We start from the raw sequence: 19,088 nt of genomic DNA on the forward strand, positions 1-19,088 counted from the left end.
CTTTCTAAACCAGCAACGCTCTATCAATCATTTTGTTAGAATTTCTTTTCTCACAAATAGATCAATAAAAACAATTACTGAGTTATTTTACTTCTTCTTAATAAAATAGATTATTAGGATTCTCGTCGTTGAATTAATGAGATCAACTTTTTATTTTAAATCTCCCTTCACCCTATACGTTTCTATCATGGTCAATATTATTGTTAAATAAATGTCAATAATATTGAAAACACATAGCTTTCCTCTCTTAAGTACTGATCACGCAATAATAATCATCTGATTTCTCTTCTAAATTGCTGTCAATATCAAAGTTTATAGGCCACAATGTTGACCGATTAAGATAAGCTTTAAGGCCTCCGAATGCCCCGGTATCTTAGAAGATGCCCTTTAAACTGCGTTCTGGATCTGCGAGAGATATTATAAGAAGTCCTATGGTGAAAAAGTAGTTTAGATGCTTTAATGTTTCTATTTCTATTTCTTACCACTGTTTAAAGTTTTATTTTGTAAAACCTTTTACCTACAACTGTATGTTTAAAAGCAATTTTATTCTATTAATGAAAATTTATTGCTTAGCTGGCTAGAGGGAAGAATGCCAGTCATTTTTCAATTTTTACGCTTTAATTAGTCAAAGTGATTCTAGTCAACATCATTCCATTTATAATATGTAAATCGAAGTACTTCTATTGCATTTAGATGATTGATTACTTAGTATGATTGCAATCAGAGTAGGCTACTGCAATTTAATACTCCAATCAAAAGGACTTGATAGCAAATTTATATCTGATTAACATGTCTTAGATGCAACTACCTAATGTACAATTACATGTAGCTAGTATACGGGTGCTTTGATATTATTTCTTTATGCTATTGTAGATAGTAGGTTGGTTAAAATGAATTAATTAATAGACAGTAATAGCATAGTAATTAACCCTACTGCATTTGTGAATGTATATTATTTACAAACAAGCAGCGACAGGCGAGTGGTTTTCGTATTAGCCAGAACAGGACAATCATAAACTACTAGAACTCGCCAGCAATTATGATTCTAGTTGTTAAAATGTAATAGTTAAGAATTACTACCTCCAATAGCACCTATTGACGGATAGCTGTAAATGCACTAGGATTTGAATGTCCCAATTGAGGTGTTAACGATTAGGTTGAGCCATTCCGCTGCCAGTAACATTAATTAGATTTTTTAATTAGAGATAGTTTTCAGTTTTATTCTGCGGCGAGGCTGGGGCTCGCCGTGAGCCAGCAGCTAGACTTTTTGCCGATGCGTACTGTTAGAAAGAGCACCGTTCCTACCCAGCAGAGAATTGCGTATTTGACATTGTTGACTTGGAAGTGATTTACGTTACTGAACAAATTATATTACAAATTCATGTTAAGTCCTACTAAATAATTTATTTTAAGAAATATTTGTTAAGGCGAAAATTTAACTTTGAATGAATGTGTTTTCCCAGAACTCTAGAAGTCAGCCTTTTTGTAAATAATAGAACCAACTTTCTTTCTATAATGTTGATGTTTTTATAGAAACATAATTGACTGCTTTAAAAAATTGGTTTATAACTTCATAATATTAGGCAAAAGTTTAACAAGCTTAAAGTTTTTTGAAAGCTTAGTAGTTGTTAGTATTAGTCTGTAATAAGAATTAGTATGTTCATAACTAAAATAACTTGGGTGTAACTGAGTTCCTTGAAAAAAAAAAAACGTCACCAGTGGAGGCACGTTAATTCACAGAAATTAGGCAATTCAAACATCAAAGTTCGTTCAAATACGATAATCATAATATATAATCATCTTAGGCCAACAAACGAACTATATACAGAAGTGAGAAAGCTGAGATCGTGTTTTTTATTCAACGAAATATAATGCCCAGAGAAGCTCGAATCACAGGTTTAGTGAAAATGAACATCATTAATCACTAAGCCAGTTTAGCAGCTCAATCCCCTATTACCAGATATTTACAGGAGATTGAAAGGGATAACTTACAAGAGCAGATCTCCTACATTCAATACATTTTAAACAAGATGGAATGAATAATTATGAAAGATTACGCAATGAAGTCTGATTTCAAAACAGTAAAACAAAATTTCTGATTTGAGTAATGAATATACTTGGAAAATTGGACAAGATTAATATACCAAATCCCAAAATATTATTGTTTCCTACATAGCTACTTCTGCCTAATGTCCTTCAGTCTAGACATTCACCCAGCTAACAGAGATTCATTCGTTCATTTGAAATCCATTTATCAGACAAAATAATTCCGCCTTACAGACGAGTAGGTCACAATGCGCTGTAAAACGCTCTTCACGCAACTATAAAAATCTTATTCTCAATCAAATATTTCTAGTTTCACTTGAGGATGAACAAAAAACAATTCTATCCTATAATTAAGGGCAAAATGTTTTTAAGTTACTAATGAATATATCGGTCAGAAACAATAACCAGCACTACTTTTATATATTCTATCAAATTTGCTGTATTAACGAGAGAGAAGTAACTTATCAGTGAGTTAGCACCATTAATTTTCGGTTAGCTTAAATAAAAACTTGTATGAGAAAGTAAACAAAAGATAACCATTTTCTCCTTTCATTGTGATTTAAACTTCATATATATAAATATATATATGAAGACAAGGATACCTTGAGAGATCCTGCCAGAAGAATGATCACATATACAGGCATTTTCTATTCGGCCATCGTATCTGCATTGACTGGTACACTCCAATTCATCCTTGCAATCTGAAAAATAATAACATTTTAACATAATAATTTACACAATTTAACAAATCATATAATAAAAATTTATTTAATTTTTAAAATCTCTTAAATTTAGGCAGATATAGCCCACAATTTCACATGTTTTTTACGTGTCCACCATTTTCAAAAATCAAAATTCCTTTTAGTGTAAGAGCGACATCAACTATAAACATTCGATTTGCTAATTAGATCTGGGTTGTTGCAAAAAAAATTACAGCTACAAAGGAGGGTTTGCCCTATAATTTAAAGAAAATTTGGGAATTTTATCGTTTATAAAAAAAGAGAAAAAAATTGACAAAGTTGGGTGTTTTTCAGCGTTACGCTTTTTCTTGCAGTTTTTGACGATCAACCCTTATTCAACTGTCCTGCCGGACAGTTTTAATAATTAATGAAACAGCTATTTATTTATAAGTTAGTTCACAATATCACACAAAAAAATAATTAACAGGAAACGAAATTGGTAGCAAATTCTGAAAATGTCAAAATGAGTGAGTTTTGTGAAAAAAGGAAAATGTAGAGTTCACTGGATTAGCCACAAAGTCGGAATGAATCAAAATTTCAGCTATTGCTCTCTTTGACTCGGCGACTGAGAATCTCAACTGTTAATCACAATGGTTACTAACCTTTAAAGAAGCCGGCAATGCCATTGCTAGGCCATGGAATGATACCAAAGATGAAATCCCAAAAACTAGTAATGGGTGGAATCCTGGACCTCGTAAATAGATGAGGCTTTTGAATTTAAACTTCTATAGCTACAGTTCCTTGGGTTCAGGACCCGCCCAGATTTCGATAATAATGCATTTAAGATTTCAGAAAAATTAAAAAGATGTAAACAATACAAACGAGTAAACAATTATTGAATAAAATAACAAATCAAGAAATTAAGTAAAAAAAAAATTGACCAACGAAGACTAAACTGAAAAACTGACAATGAAGATAAGTTCTGAATGGGCACAAAAGTCCAACTAATTCTGTGTTTTTACAGCTCTGGTCCCAGTCTGAACCCTCCAGATCTGTGGTTTAGGTTGGATACTTTCACAATGTTTTGTCAACTGCACTGACGAAACCACATGTGTTTTGACCTAAACTGTCACAACAGTTCTCAGTAATTTTCTCCACTTTCATAAAAAATTCCAAAATGTATTGTTTCTCGTCACTTTAATTCCTCATATTCTTGATTATTATTATTTTTTTACTGTAATCAAATAATATTAGTACCTAATACGCTTTCCATTACTACGGTAAATACGAGGGTCGTTTGAAAAGTCCGTGTAAAAATAAAAACTACTTAATTTTTTGGGGTAAACCTTTTTTATTTTTCAACATAGTCTCCTTTTAGGCTTATACACTTCGTCCAACGCTGCTCTAGTTTGTTGATCCCTTCCGAATAATAGGATTTGTCCAAGTCTGAAAAATAGCCATTCGTTTCTGCAATCACCTCCTCGTTTGAATAAAATCTTTTTCCCGCCAGTCATTTCTTCATATTAGGGAACAAATAGTAGTCCGAGGGAGCCAAGTCTGGAGAATAGGGGGGACGTGAAACGAGTTGGAACCCTATTTCCATTAATTTTGCGACCAACTGCTGAGGTGTGAGCTGGTGCGTTGTCGTGATGGAAAAGGACTTTTTTGTGGGCCAATCGTGGGCGTTTTTCTTGCAGCTCGGTTTTCAAACGGTCCAATAACCATGAATAATATGCACCTGTAATAGTTTTACCCTTTTCCAGATAGTCGATGAGGATTATTCCTTGCGAATCCCAAAAGACAGTCGCCATAATCTTTCCGGCCGAAGGAACGGTCTTCGCCTTTTTTGGCGCAGATTCCCCTTTGGTAACCCATTGTTTAGATTGTTCTTTGGTCTCAGGAGTGTAGTGATGTATCTATGTTTCATCCACAGTGACGAAACGACGCTTAAAGTCCTGCGGATTCTTCTGGAACAGCTGCAAACCGTCCTTGCAACAGTTCACACGATTTCGTTTTTGGTCAAGCGTGAGCAATCGCGGCACCCATCTTGCGGATAGCTTTGTCATGTCCAAATGTTGATGCAAAATATTATGTACCCGTTCATTCGAGATGCCCACAGCACTAGCAATCTCACGCACCTTCACTCTTCTGTCATCCATCACCATATCATGGATTTTATCAATGATTTCTGGAGTTTTGTCTTTCATAAAGTAGTGTTTAATCAACACACGAAATTCTTCTTCGTACATTTTTTGAAAATCACTCGACTTCCTCGATTCAAACGAATGCCAAAGAAATAGACCGATCTGGCTGAAACTTGGTATGTGTTCTTCCAAGAGATGCTACTAACTAAACATAACCTCGATACGCGCTAGTAGTGCTATCTCTCTGACTTTGCACGGACTTTTCAAACGACCCTCGTAGAACCTACGTACACTTCTCCAATTATCATTCAGTATTCCAACTTCAGAAGACAAATACTCCAAAAAATTTAGTTACTCAATTTTATTTTTAGTTCAAGGTAAAAGAATGCATATTTTAATGTATTCTTAAAAAAAAAATTAATTTATGTTTAACGAGCAAGAGATAAGGAGATCGTATTAAAAACGGGACGATGTTGGTTTTCCTCGGCGTAAAAGAAATATTAATAGAAAAAGAAAAACTACGGAGTGGGTTGGTTGGTGCTTACATTTCCCTCCTTACAACAAAGAGAAAATGAAAACCCTATTTCCACTTTCTTTGTGCTCTCGTTTTCAAGCTCTTGCCATGGATATGGACTTTTCTCTTTAAGAATGTTTTTCTGATTTAATTATAGCAGAACTTTTCTGAAGCAGGTTTTCCACGCCACCCCATTTACTAAGTAAATATCTTTGATTGTATTAATGGGCAATTTCTACAAATATACTTTAATGCGAATTAAAATTATTCATGGAGTCATTACTATAGTTTATAAGCAATTATAAAGATTTACTAATAATTGTTATTCTAAATAACTAATAATTTGTTGGAGACAGGGGTAACAGACTCAACTAGACGTACTAAAATCGCATTTAGGAAGAGAGCCTTTTGAAGGTATTATGTACATATTTACTTATGTCAGCTGAGCAATTATTTATATTACATGAAAATACCGTAGGGATTTATATTTTACTTTATTAACTTTTATGTTAACTGTTACTATAATAAAGAATAATTTTTGGGTTGAATCTTAATTGCTTACGTATTTAGTCCTTAACACTTTCAATCGGACTCCTCTAACTTATGTATCCAAGCAAACCATGACCGGCAGAATACGAATTTACATTTTTTTTTTTTAAAAAAATAAACTTTGCTAAGATGACTATCATTTCGGAAGTAGCATTAGAGTTTTACTTGGCAAAAGACTCAACTATTTAGTTTTTTTCTCTCCGTGGAAGCGAAAAGTTTTTCAAAGCCAGAGGAAGATATTTCAACTTCAAACAATAGACAAAACACTTTACGAGAGTGAGTGAAGAAGTTGTAGGTAATTTTAAGGCATTCTTTCTCTATACTTTCTGTAATAAATAACTTTCAAAAACATACAAAGAAGCCTCGCCCATTTTCCTTCAATACTGGGAGCCCCCTATAAAATTTCTCAGAAATTTATAAAAAAAACACCAAATATATAAAGTTATTTACCACTATTATCTACTTCTTTTATTTCAAATTCTTTTCTCATTCGTTTTTTTTTTCTTTTCAAGTACCCGTTTGTACACACATTTTTCAAAAAAGTTTTCCTGTTAAACCGAATATCCCAAAAATTAAAAGTCGCAAGAAGGTGAATATGTTTTTATTTAGACTTGACCCTACCAGGAGAGCAGTAAACTGCCCTGAAAGTGAAAATGTTAGGTTCATTTCGGTTACTTAAGGACCATGTGATAAAAATTAACCGTGTTTACTAGTATTTTTTAATTATTAGAAATAATATTAAATGTTACAATAATTTAATAAAATACTGAACAAATCCTATTTTAAAGTAAAGAATAAAATCCAATAATTACAAACCAATTTTTTCCTTAAATCAGCCTGAAATGCAACAAATGACTGGTCCTGCAGGTTAGTGGGCAATTAATATGCCAATATCCTCACTAAACTTCTTTACGGGTTCTTGAACGATGTTCTTAATAACCCAGAGTCCTTAAAAGATTGACATATACACATTACTCTTTTTGAAGCAATGTCAGTGTTACTAAACTGGAGTTGTGTGATTGAGCCATTCCTACGAACAATACAGACATTCCAATATAAACTACTTGGGCGGATGATGCTTTTTTTCTACCTTACTCCTCAAACCTTACTCTTCAAAATGACCTTTATATCCTCTTCGTAGAATAATTCACCAGAACAAAATATTTCAGTTTCCATACTCATCTCACTAATTGATCTGTTCATCTAATTCATCTGTTCAGTGACTCGCCTCTTCTGTCACTCCTGACAATCCACCTAACCAACTGAATCACCAATAGTCCTGAGATTTCTTTGGGGACTGAAGATCAGCATCTGTATCATGTAGAGTGTTACTGCTGGGTAGCAGTATATACGTATATAGTGGCTCAGACGACCTCTGGAAAGAGTTCGTTTGTTTGAGTCAACGCTTTCTATCACCGAACAACAGCAAAAAAGTACCCTAAAAAGAAAAACTTTAAAAACAAGTAGCAGGATTCGAATCTATGATCTCCACTGCCCTTACCGCTTACCTAACACCTTCCTTAATTATACGTTTTAAAGATTTTTCAAGTTTGTCAATCAGTAAAAAAAAAAAAGAAAAAAATCGGACATATTAAAGCCAACTAAATTTTTTCAGCTCAATTTTAAGCAAGCTTTGTAATTTATCATTAAATAACTGGTAAGTTTTCTATTCCTGTTCTTGTTTTCTAAATAATAGAAAATGAATTGTGAATTTATAAACTTATTATTTAGTATTTATTGTCTTTTATCTTATTGTGATATATTTTTAACTGATGTTGCAATAAATTTAAATCTTAATGCGCAAAATAAAATTTAATTGATCTCAAATAATAATAATAAAAAAAATTAAAACGCAAAAAATTGACAACTAAATAGTTGTAAAACATACTAAAGTAAATTTCTAACATGTATTTTTAACTACATATTTCTTAAATTACTAAGTACATGTAAGTATGAGAAGACTAAGCTAATAGTATGGGCCAGAATTTTGCGGAAAAGCCGCATAAAGCTAACCAAGTGTAAACAGAAGTTTATTGAAATTTGTATGGGTTTAAGCTTCTCTTTACATTAAGTGAACTTGCAGCGGTTTTTCGCCCTTCCCAGGGAAATATTAACATAAAATATTTGTCATGTACTCAATGTACATATCTTATTTTCCGGTCCTAATGATTTAAAGTTCATAATAAATAGAGACAAAATAGTTACAATTACTTTTAAAAAATTACAAATGCTAATAAGAAAAATTAATAATCATTAACCAGTAATTATAAACTAATTACAACAGTTAATGGACAATGATAAACATAAGATGGTCTACTTAAATATACATTGCTTGAATTGGTTGTTTATAAAAAACAGAAATTGTTGTTTGTGTGACAGAGAATTTGCCAGTGGGAGCTGAACCAAATCTTTGTATACATGTATCAACCACATTAACAGCAGTATGCGTAGAACATTAGTTTCGATCGCTAGTGAAGGATTGTGCGGATTGTTAGACTGCGGTACCCGCAGCCACGGACGTGACAATTCCACATCCTCCATAAATAACCCTTACAATACATTATTTAACCGGGCACATCAATACCTGTGGAATGTATAAAAAAAAAAAAGACTATAGGTAAATGATGGTTTGTCAAGAGAAATTTTTGTTTGCTTTAATTCAATAGATGGCGGAAGAACTGCTGATAATTTTTAAATATATTTCATTCTTTTGAGAGTTTTCATTCTAGAAGATAATTAAGCAACTAGGTATAGGGGGGAAAAAATCTATTCAAAAAGTTATCTTTGCTGGTTCATGTATCAGCTCTTTCAAGTCTGTAGTACAACATACTAAGAATTCTAATTTTTTACCTAAAAACCTTTCAGAAGTTATTTTTCGTCATGTTGCACAATGCACAGTTCTATTTGAAGAAATTTCTCTTGGATGTACCAATAAAATGGTATTTACTTTCAAAAAAGTGAATATGTTTAAAAGAAGCCCTAGAATGTTTAGTATTAGTGTACTCCCTTAAACTGGACCGATCCACATTTAGCTTAGCCCCAAAACTTAATAATCCATCTACTTCCGCCACTGAACGAGAACTTAATATTCTGTCTGCTTTCCCAAGTCTATCTGATGTTATCTTTCCTCTTATAAAACGATCACCCCCCACTGTTCCAGATTATTAAGAAGAGCTGCTTAGTTTCCCCTTATTGAATACTACAGTCACTCTTAGGGAAAATCTTCTACTCAACCCTAGAACAACCAAGTGCCGTTTTCAAAGGAAATCTCCGTTTGGAATGTTCCCGAATCACATACCGCACCAGTTACTTTTCAGAACTAATTTAAACTAAAGGCTCTGGGGTACTTATTCTTAAAAAAATTCTATTTCCTCTTCCTCTATAGACAACACTAGCCATTGCTTTATTTTAGCAAGGTGCCTTTCAGCAAGGCGCACTTCATTTCAATTGTTCCCCCTGGCTTCTTGATTGTAAAAGGACGAATAATAACGAGACAAGCTGGTCTTAGAAATTATTTGCTTTGAGTCCAAAAATTTAAATTCGCACTCAGTCCACCCTAGTTCTGAGGAGAACTGAACAGAACTATGGACAGATTAAATATATAAGATAAAAAATTCATAGTTTGGCCCAATTTGTTTGACCAGTGTCTCTCACTTCAGAAATTTGCTCGATTTATGTAAAGAATTACGTTTCGTGAAATGTTAAATGCAAGTCATTCGTAAATTTCTTCTGGACATAGTTCTCTAAAGGGTGGATTTGTTCAAATTAAGTTCGAATCTTGAATGTAGCTATTATTTATTTGTTAGAAAAACAATTTAAAAGTTACGTATATGCTTTTGCCTGATTGGTAGTCGAACGTTAAGCCCTGACTAAAAAAACAGGCGATTACTTTGTTACCTTCCTTCTAATGTTTTGCAAGGATGTGTGGCCTCATCATTGATTATATCTTACTGAGGTGTGCTTAGTAAGGAGAATATGATTATTGGTGTTATACTTTCTTGTAGTTACAAGTTACCATAATGACGGTTTGTCATACCCTTCGTGATTAGATTTTGATTTAGTGATTATATGTACATTAGGTTAAAAAAAATGGAATCTACTCTGTACTTGATTGAAAACGTCTTAGACACGCCTCTACTCTATTTCTTTTGTTATTAATACTTATTTTATTGCCCACAATCCTAGAGTTGTTGGTATTGAAGCTAAAGTTGTGTAATGTGACATGGAAAGTTAATGTACTATTTTATTCTGTTTCTTACACACACAGAGTTCAATGTTTTTCTTAAAATGTTCCGAAGCCAGGCCAGCAATGTAAGAGGATGATAAACGAGGGCACAGTCTCCAAAAGGGTGGTTCCACCAAAAAGAGGAAGGAACGCAGGCAATCCAAAATGCCCATTGATGGTCTCCAAATATAGCGCGAAACTCTTGTAAGTACTTAGAGCCAAACTCTGACTCTAAGTAATTCTTTCACTCATGTTTCAAGGAATGAATATTTCTGATTCTGATTATATCAAATAATTAAACGGATTACAGCTCAATATATTCGATCGCGTCGAACGTAAAATTGCGTTACCCACTTCTTAAGTTAGAAAAGTTTCTGACACGGATATTTAGTAATTTTTAACCATTTATTTTGGCTGATTCGCTTGGTACGAGAGGCCCCAAAAAAAACATTTATTTCTAATGGATCTTTTTTTAAACGAGGACAATGAATGCCTCTAATAATAATAATAGTAATAATAATATTAATAATAATAGCTCTGATCTATAACCCCAGGAACTTTTGAGCTGAGACTCTCTAAAGTTCTTGCTGTTATAATACTTCATCTTAAAACTTTATGGTGTAGAAGTTACTAACAATTTACATATAAATTTTGCCGTAAATTTGATCTTCTTGGTACTGCAGCCAAAGGAATTTATAGCTTAATGAATGGCTAGATAGCACTTGATCACAATATCAGGTTTAAGTATTCTGCGAGGTGACCCATTGATCTTCTAGGTTTTTACAGTTTGCTGGCTTTTTTTGTTCTTTATCAAGGCTACCATAAGTTCAGTTACCTTCCGATTGTAGTTGTTAAAGTGTTTAACTGTATCTCAAAGGGCACAAAAATTTAATAAGTTGAATGGCAATCTTAGTTCATTCTTCAGCAGGAAATCGTAAAAGTCAGAGTTTCATAACGTTTTTCTAGACAGGCAACTTTAATTCTGCAATACCCACTCGTTTCTGCAAAGATAGTTTTTCATGCCAAGTAGTTTTTTTTGGTTAATTAGGTGCAAAGTACATTACTTACATTTTTGCATTTGCATTTAAATTTTAGTATTTCTGCTAAATTATTATGGTCCTCTCCATTTTTCACTTCTTGCTTTTATCTCGGTTCATGTTTGTTCTTTAAATGATACATTTTGCATTTCCAGGTTGGTGATTCCAATCTTAGGACACCATAAAGTAAATATTATCTGCTAAACTGAATAACCTCTTAGTAACCAAGTGCCTTTATCTGTAGACTTTCTCTCCTTTGCAGCCTCTAGACGAGCGTCGCAAGATTTCACTCCGTTGTCTGTTACATGAGAATACTGACTTGCCTCCATGTCACTGGGTATACTCCAGACGGGAATACAGATTTTTAACGAGATTTAAACCTACAAAAAAATGTATATGTAACTTCATTAAAAATAATATTAGACTTATCTGTAACTTTATTTTTATTTTTTTAATTAAGAGATTGAAGATTAAAGAGATTAAAGGACTGGCAATCATGCAACATTAATGCTCCTTATTAACAAATAGAGTCTGTCTCAATTTCTCAGAAGCTGAGAGAAGATAAAAGAAAAGCTTCGTAAAAGCAAGGAAAGGAAAAATTAAATTGCTTTTGTAACATGACCGACGACAAAGGGAGCGCCGGCATAGGGAGTTGTTTATCAACGCTTAACTTGTAACATAAAACAGTCGTAGAAGGCGTTTAGATCATTTCATTAATATACTAATCTACAATTAATATATTAATCTATTAATTTATAGATTTCTGCCCTTAAACGTAAATCTCCAAGAAATGCATTCTTAACCAAATCAATTCTTGAAATTCAATTCAAAGAATTCGTGAAATTCTGAGCACTAAATGCTTGAATTATACTAAAAATAATTACGATTAATTGTCTTCCTCATGCAATCAAAAATGAAGTTTAATTCACCTTGATGGAGACGCAAAAAATGTTCATCAGCTGTGAGTTTAAATTAAGTAATTACAATAGCGATAACGATAATAATAATAATAATAATAATAGACCAGAAGTAAATTAGCGCAAGTGTGAGTTTTAATTGAAGGTAGTCCAGGTGACGCCCTTGATCATCTCGAGAAACCTTTTGGTTCAAACTGAGTTCCTCGTATTAGAGGTCAGGATCACCGTTAAAAGAAAGCACTTTCTCATTATTGAGTAGAGGGCTATGATGTTGGATGCAGCACGCATAGATAGAGAGGTTTCTTAGCGTAAAGTGAAAAACTCCAGTTTATGCAAGGCAAACTATATTGGCTTCTAGGGGCGGGTGTTGGTCTAGTGGTCAAGAGCGTGGCTTCGTATGTGGGAGATCTCCAGATCGAATCCCTTGTATGACTACTTTTTATTTGTTAAAAAAAATTGCATATATTAAAGTATGAGGTTCCGCCACCGTCCACGACACCTAATTCGTAGTTGGACGTTAAGCCCCGCCTGAAAAAATAGGCGATTACTTTTACTTACTATATTGATTTCTATTACCACAGCGAACCCTTTTTAGCGCACGTCGCATTTCGAAGAATTGGAATAATAAAATAATAATAATGTGTCAGTTGGACGAAGAAGAGAATTTCATAAGCAGATGAAATGAAGAGTCATCAGAAACAGCAAGATTGTTTCTGGTAAAGTGATGGAACAGAAGAGCACACATCAAAATACAATTATTTCTTTGGAATGATAGCTGAAAATTTTCAAATCTGGCAGTTAAACTGAGAAAGCTTGCAAATATCAACTTTTTTTTTTCTTTTTAGATGAAGCTTGTTAACATTTCTATATTTGAGAAATTTCTCACTTAATTTTAATTTCTCGAAAACGAACACAACAGCTGAGACGCCAAATAATTTGAGATACCATTAAAAAAAAAAAAAAAATGTTAGCACTAAAATTAAAAATACCATGAATAGAGTGAAGATTGAAAGAGCTTGAACATAAGAAAAATATTTAAAAATCTAAAGGGAAGGTATAAATAAATCTAAAGAAGAAAATTGTAGTAACACGTCAGTAAATCCGAGTTAGAACTGTCAATTACAAGTAGTAACGAGGTTGGTAGGATCGAATGAAAGAAGGGAATGGAAAGGAACGCAAACAAATGCAAGAAAGGATTTTAGGATGGAACCTGACGTAGACGATAGCAAAGAATACCACTGACCTGCTGGCAGCGGTTTGCATGCAGCAACTCTATTTCATTATTGGGCTGGAGTCATGTATTGGATACTGTGCAGGTTTCTTAGATTTGATTTCATTCAATATTTATATCTATTTTCAATTTATCTTATTAGCAACTAATTGTTTAACGCTTAGCTTTCAGAAATACTGAAGAGTATTTTTTAAAATTTTGGAGATCTGTCACAATCTAATGAATTTCTTTAAAAGTTTTAAGTCGAAGTGCGGAAATTAAGAAATTAAATTCGCATAGCCAAATTCAGATGAATTTCCTCTAATTATCATAATTCAGAAATTAAAGAAGTACAACTTCTTATTGAAATAGAAATTAAGTTATTACTGTCAGAATAATTCATATCACCGGTACTTGTATTGACTCTTTTCAAATTCCATTGTTTCTAGTAAGAATTAAAACTAGTAGGGAAGAGATTGGCTCAATGTTTAGCGCACTGGATTCCCGCAAGGAAATCCAAGGTTGACTCCTGCTGCCGTCCAGTAGATGTTCTCTTTCTAACAGCTCACTGATGGCTAAACACTGGCCGGAGGCAGCAAATGCACTAAAAAAAAGGCTGCTGGCGCCTTTAAAAAAATATAAATAAAAAAGTAATCAATATTTTTTACTGTTTAAGTAACAGCGATCTTATTTTCAAGTTTTTTAAATATTATTAACCCAAAGATTTTATGCAAATCCGCACAACTTTGATGTTCGTTCAAATATAATATCTTGATCAACAAGGTGATTCTTGCCAGGCACAATAACCAACAGGTTCATCGCCAAAAACAAAACAAAAAACAAGGTGATTCAGATACTGAAGCCTAGATGCCATTTTAAGTCCACTATTTTCTTTTTGCAGAAACCCTTCAGAGGAAATAGGCAAAATTGAAGATGTTAACTATAGCCTAGAGTTGAGAAGTTGGGATTTGCACGCTACCATTTATTATTAGATTCTTTCACTTTTTTTTTTATAGTTCTAGTTTTTCCAGCCCTAAAGCAATGGTTATTTTACCGTTGGAATTCACAATCACTTTATAAGAGAGAAAACTTAGTTTAGTGAAATCTTCCTTATAGGCATTTTACATCCATTTATCTATCCATTCTTACAGCGAGTTTTCCATCCATTCGTCCATTAGTTTAGCGAAATTTTAATAGCTAGCTTACTCAAAAAGAAGGACAAATAAGGTGTAGGTTCAGTGCTGTTATTTTTCCAACATTAAGTAACTGGTTTCATGCGCAGTAACAAAAAAAAACCACGATGTCAACAAAAAAACTATTTCCTCAAGACCAGCGACTTCCTAAAGAAGTTGCAAGAAGATTATTTACATTCTTAACAAGAAAAAACCAATAATAAACTTTTGTTTATGCACAAGCAAAATCGTCTAAAGTCAGCAAATTATCTTTATCATCATACTTCATACAAAGCTTTATACTAAAGCTTAGATTTCCAGATGTAACGTTGAGCAGAACGCAACATGGAGGATGTGGAGGAAATATTTCTACCACACAAATTAACATGTACATGCACAAACAGGTATTACGCTACAACTGGTATTTAAAACGCAATTGTTGGTTTTAGCCGATGTATATTTTCACACGAACCAGTAAGGTGAAACAAATTTGTTTTCATCACTCTCTACATACAATTTGTACGAGATGGGCAGTAGGGCGTGATATGTGAGAATATAGGAGACAGTACACTCGGCAAATGTGAGCGTCGGTTACTACGGAATCCCCAGCTAGCCAGTTATAGCATAGAATACTGCCGTGGAAGTGTATACGTATTTATTTGAATGTATGTATTTAGGTGAGGTATAGCGTTACACGCGGTTAGGTTGCACGCTGGTCTAGGTCTCACGTAGAACGGCCTCCGGACGAGGCAGTGCAGAGCAAAAGAGAGGCACTCACTGTTGAAAAACTCGGCAGCTATATTTCCCACCGACTGACACCGTCTCTGGTCCCACACGCTGTACACTCTGCCACGTCCATTTCATGCCTGAGTGGTTATATACGAACTCTAAAATTTATACTTTATAAAATGTTCATCAATGAAGTTTTGCTTGTAAATTTATTTAGCGCTAATACTCAACTTTGTATCATACTGGCACTAATACATTTCCTCCAAATTTACTTATTTCTGCTGTACCACTTTTCCTGGAGAGTTAATTATAGAGAAAGCTGGAGAGTGCTAGAGGATTTGGAAAATTAAATTATTACTTTACAAAACAAACAAACAAAATTTAAGAGGTTCGAGCCATAACAAAGACTAAGACACAAGATGGCCAATAAAAACTCCACATTTGAGGAAAAATTTTCGTTTGATAATGAAGCGAAAGGAAATAGTCTTTCATTACAGAAATTTTGTTAAAAAACTTTCTTTCTTTTTTCTTCAAATCATATCAAAGCTTTTTCGATAACTAATACAAGAATCAGTAGTAAAACGAACAATAGTATGTGAGAAAAAAGCATCAACTGTACGATTTTCAAATGAATAGTAACTGGCTGATATCTTGAATAGTATAATAGATAAGGTACAAGTGGTGAATAAATTGTGTTTACGAAGCTTTACAAATTATGGAAGTTTATATAAGCCAGATATCCGATGTAAGGATGAACAACAGCTCTTAAATTCTGTTTATTATACCATCCGCGGATATACAGTATAAACTATCTTCTCCAGCTACGCCTGTATAAGCAAGATATAGAATGAATTTTTACGTACGTAATCTTTTACATTCTATATTCTAAAGAAAATGTTTTCAAATTACAATTTTTAAAAGAAGTTCAAAAATTTATTATGTTTAGTCAAAAATTAAAGAATATTTTTTAAAGTTAGATGCAATCAATAGAATGAAAGGTATGATTCTCAATAACTGCTTAAAAAAAAGAAGAAAAAATGACCAAATATAACTAATTCCTGTAATTAGTTATAACTCCACTTTCCATAGCTTTGAATAAGTGACCAAAATTAAATCAAAACGCAACTTGGCGCTTCAGGATATACCAGTCAAACTGAGAAAAAAAGTATTTACGAGCCTTTTGTACAAAATGCTGTTGTATAGAGCTGAAGCATATCGCTAAAGCTACTCATCATTGAAAGAAAGATTTTAAGAAAGGTACATACGAGTAGTTAAGGAAAACGAACAGTAGAGGATACTACGAGCAACTGGCAAGTATATCCAGTTGACGAGACTGTAATGGGCAGGTTAATCGATAGAAAAACTGCCATTCTCTGAAAAGTGCTGTTCATTGTCAGAAGGGAAAAGAAAGATTGACAAGTCGAAAAAGAGAAAGGTGGATAGTGTCGCGAATGAGACCGTAAAATATCCATAAATGGCTAGGGATAGAGAGGTAAGGCGTGGGATATCTTGAACTGTTATATTAAAATCCACTGAATGATATGTTATTTCTTGCACTTATACAATCTTCTGCTAACTCAGAATTTAATCAAGTCATCAAACTACGCTTTATAATATAAACACTCCGAGTTGGATATTGTACTATAATGTTACTTTAGAGGAAAGAATAGCCACCTCTTCAACAAAGAGTCCCTTTTATGGAATTGTTCTGAAAAATTTGTCAAAAAAAAAAAAATATATATATACGAGTATATCTGGGACAAAACCTTACTTTATATTCCAATGGTCTTTTAGGAAAGCCTACCCATCCTTCTCTCCCTGGATTGCCCTTAACATGTTTTAACCTAATTACCATAGTATAAACTGTACCATGAGTAGGTGTGAGCACGTATTTAATGTAATTCGTTAGAGCTATTCTGAAGCTATTTTAAGTGTTAAGTGTTATTACGCCAGAGAACGGATTTTAATCGCTTGGTTGCAGTCAGATACCCTGGTAAATCCCAATTTAAGTATTAAGTTTCAGCTTCCTACAAAAAATAGTTTTTTTTAGATATTTTGTTCAAACCATAGACACGCAGACCATAAAACACTTTTTAGGGGTTCAAAACGGATATTACCGGTAATGAAAATTTGGTATGATTGCAACACTTTGCTTAGATAGTGAGAGAAAATAAAAGTAATTTGTATTAAGCCTTAATAAAAATTTATTTAGTACACTCTAATTTTTCTCTTATTCTCTCAAGTCAGTCACTTAAAAGTCCAATAATAAGTTAATCTAATTATCCTCGTTGTAGCTCTCTTGATATTTGAAAACATACTATAGAGAAGAAAATACTAAAAAACTTACGTGCAAATAAATTAAAGTATAATCAGCAGTTTTTCTTTTAGCGTAATAAGTAAAATGTTGAAAGCATTATCTGGGTTGGAATTATTTATCTTCTAATCACTGTTAAAAAAGTAATTGGAATAATATTATGATAAAATATTAATAAATATTTAATTGAGAGTTATCTAAGTAACTGAGTAATCTAAATACGAGTGGAACTAGTGAAATGTGTCTTTTTAAGACAAATTTTGAATGCACATATTACATCTCCTTCGCCCCTATACTAGTAAACTAAAGCAGGTTAAATAAAATAAAATCAACAGAACCGAAGAATACCGATAATAGCCGAATACGTTCGGGTAGATGTACAGAGTTGAAGCAGTTATTGGAAGGTAACAGGCGGCTAAGGCTGGATGGGTTCTGACCCATGTAAGATCTTTGTGTTAGTGACCGTTTTTCTAGGAATTACCTCACACACACAAAGATCTTACATGGGTCAGAACCCATGCTGCCTTAGCGGGCTGTTACCTTCCACGATCTGTTTCAACTGCAACTACCCGAATGTAGTCGGCTATTGTCGGTACTCTTCGGCTTTAATATTTAATTTAACCTTCTGTTTTAGCTTATTAGTTTGTTGCATCGTTAATTTACCAAGTTGATGTGTAGGGTGTTTTTATTTGTTGTTTACATTAATAAAAGTGATTTGAATTAATAGTTTACCAATGGATTATTTAACAAACTGAAAAAAAATCGATGTAATAATGCAATCATTTGAGGTACAATAAATTATTATTAAAAGAAATATGTTTCCTAAAAGATCAATTTTAATTTCCCTCTCAAATGTATGCATTGCCTGCAGCACCACAAAAATTTGCTCTAACTCAAAGAATAACATGCTTCCAAAAGCATGAAAATTCGCCTATATTCTTTTTCAAAAGCTGACTCTAAATACTATTCAATTTCAACAAACAAACAGGTATTTTTTTGAGTGGATTAAAAGATCATAAAATCTTGACCGGCAATTTACTGAATGAATTAGTTTTTGAATATTTCCTAACAAAATTTAGTTAATTGATGTTGTACAATTTGTATAAATTTATCGCTTTTACTGAACACATTTGTCTGGAATATTAATTTAAATAAGGAATTTCAGGAAACCCCCAAAAAAGTATGATAGGTAGTTTTTTAAAAATTAGTTTTTAATTTTTATTAAAAAAATGCATAAGGTATAGAATAGAATTAATAAGATGCTAAGTGCATATATTAAATTCAGAATAAAATAGGAAATAGTACTTTTGCCGTTTTGCATTAAGAAAGTAAATTAAAGAGGAACTAGGTGTTAATTACATTAATATACAACAAAGTAAATTAATAATCATTTCTTTCTTTTATCAAATTCTGTTGTCATATCTTTTTACTCGAGTGTAAATTTTCAATTTGAGGAAAGAATTTGCATTTATGTATATAAATATATATATATATATCTTTAACTGCACGAGCACCACATAGTATGCATTTGTAGAAATTAAAGAGCTGGAT

General features: G+C 32.9%; 1 protein-coding gene across 13 annotated transcripts in view; it reads right to left on the minus strand.

The window, feature by feature from the left end:
• The window catches only part of LOC141453690 (uncharacterized), a 493,018-nt gene that overhangs the window by 105,255 nt on the left and 368,675 nt on the right, over positions 1-19,088 (minus strand). For all 13 annotated transcript variants that reach the window (XM_074127187.1, XM_074127182.1, XM_074127180.1 and 10 more), the window contains one exon: positions 2,649-2,747. In XM_074127187.1, coding sequence (XP_073983288.1) covers positions 2,649-2,747 — 99 coding nt within the window. The remainder of the gene's footprint in view (positions 1-2,648; positions 2,748-19,088) is intronic.

This window comes from Rhodnius prolixus, unplaced genomic scaffold, assembly GCF_049639745.1.
Source record: "Rhodnius prolixus isolate KJV_2025 unplaced genomic scaffold, Rpr scaffold_3, whole genome shotgun sequence".
Lineage (NCBI taxonomy): Eukaryota > Metazoa > Arthropoda > Insecta > Hemiptera > Reduviidae > Rhodnius > Rhodnius prolixus.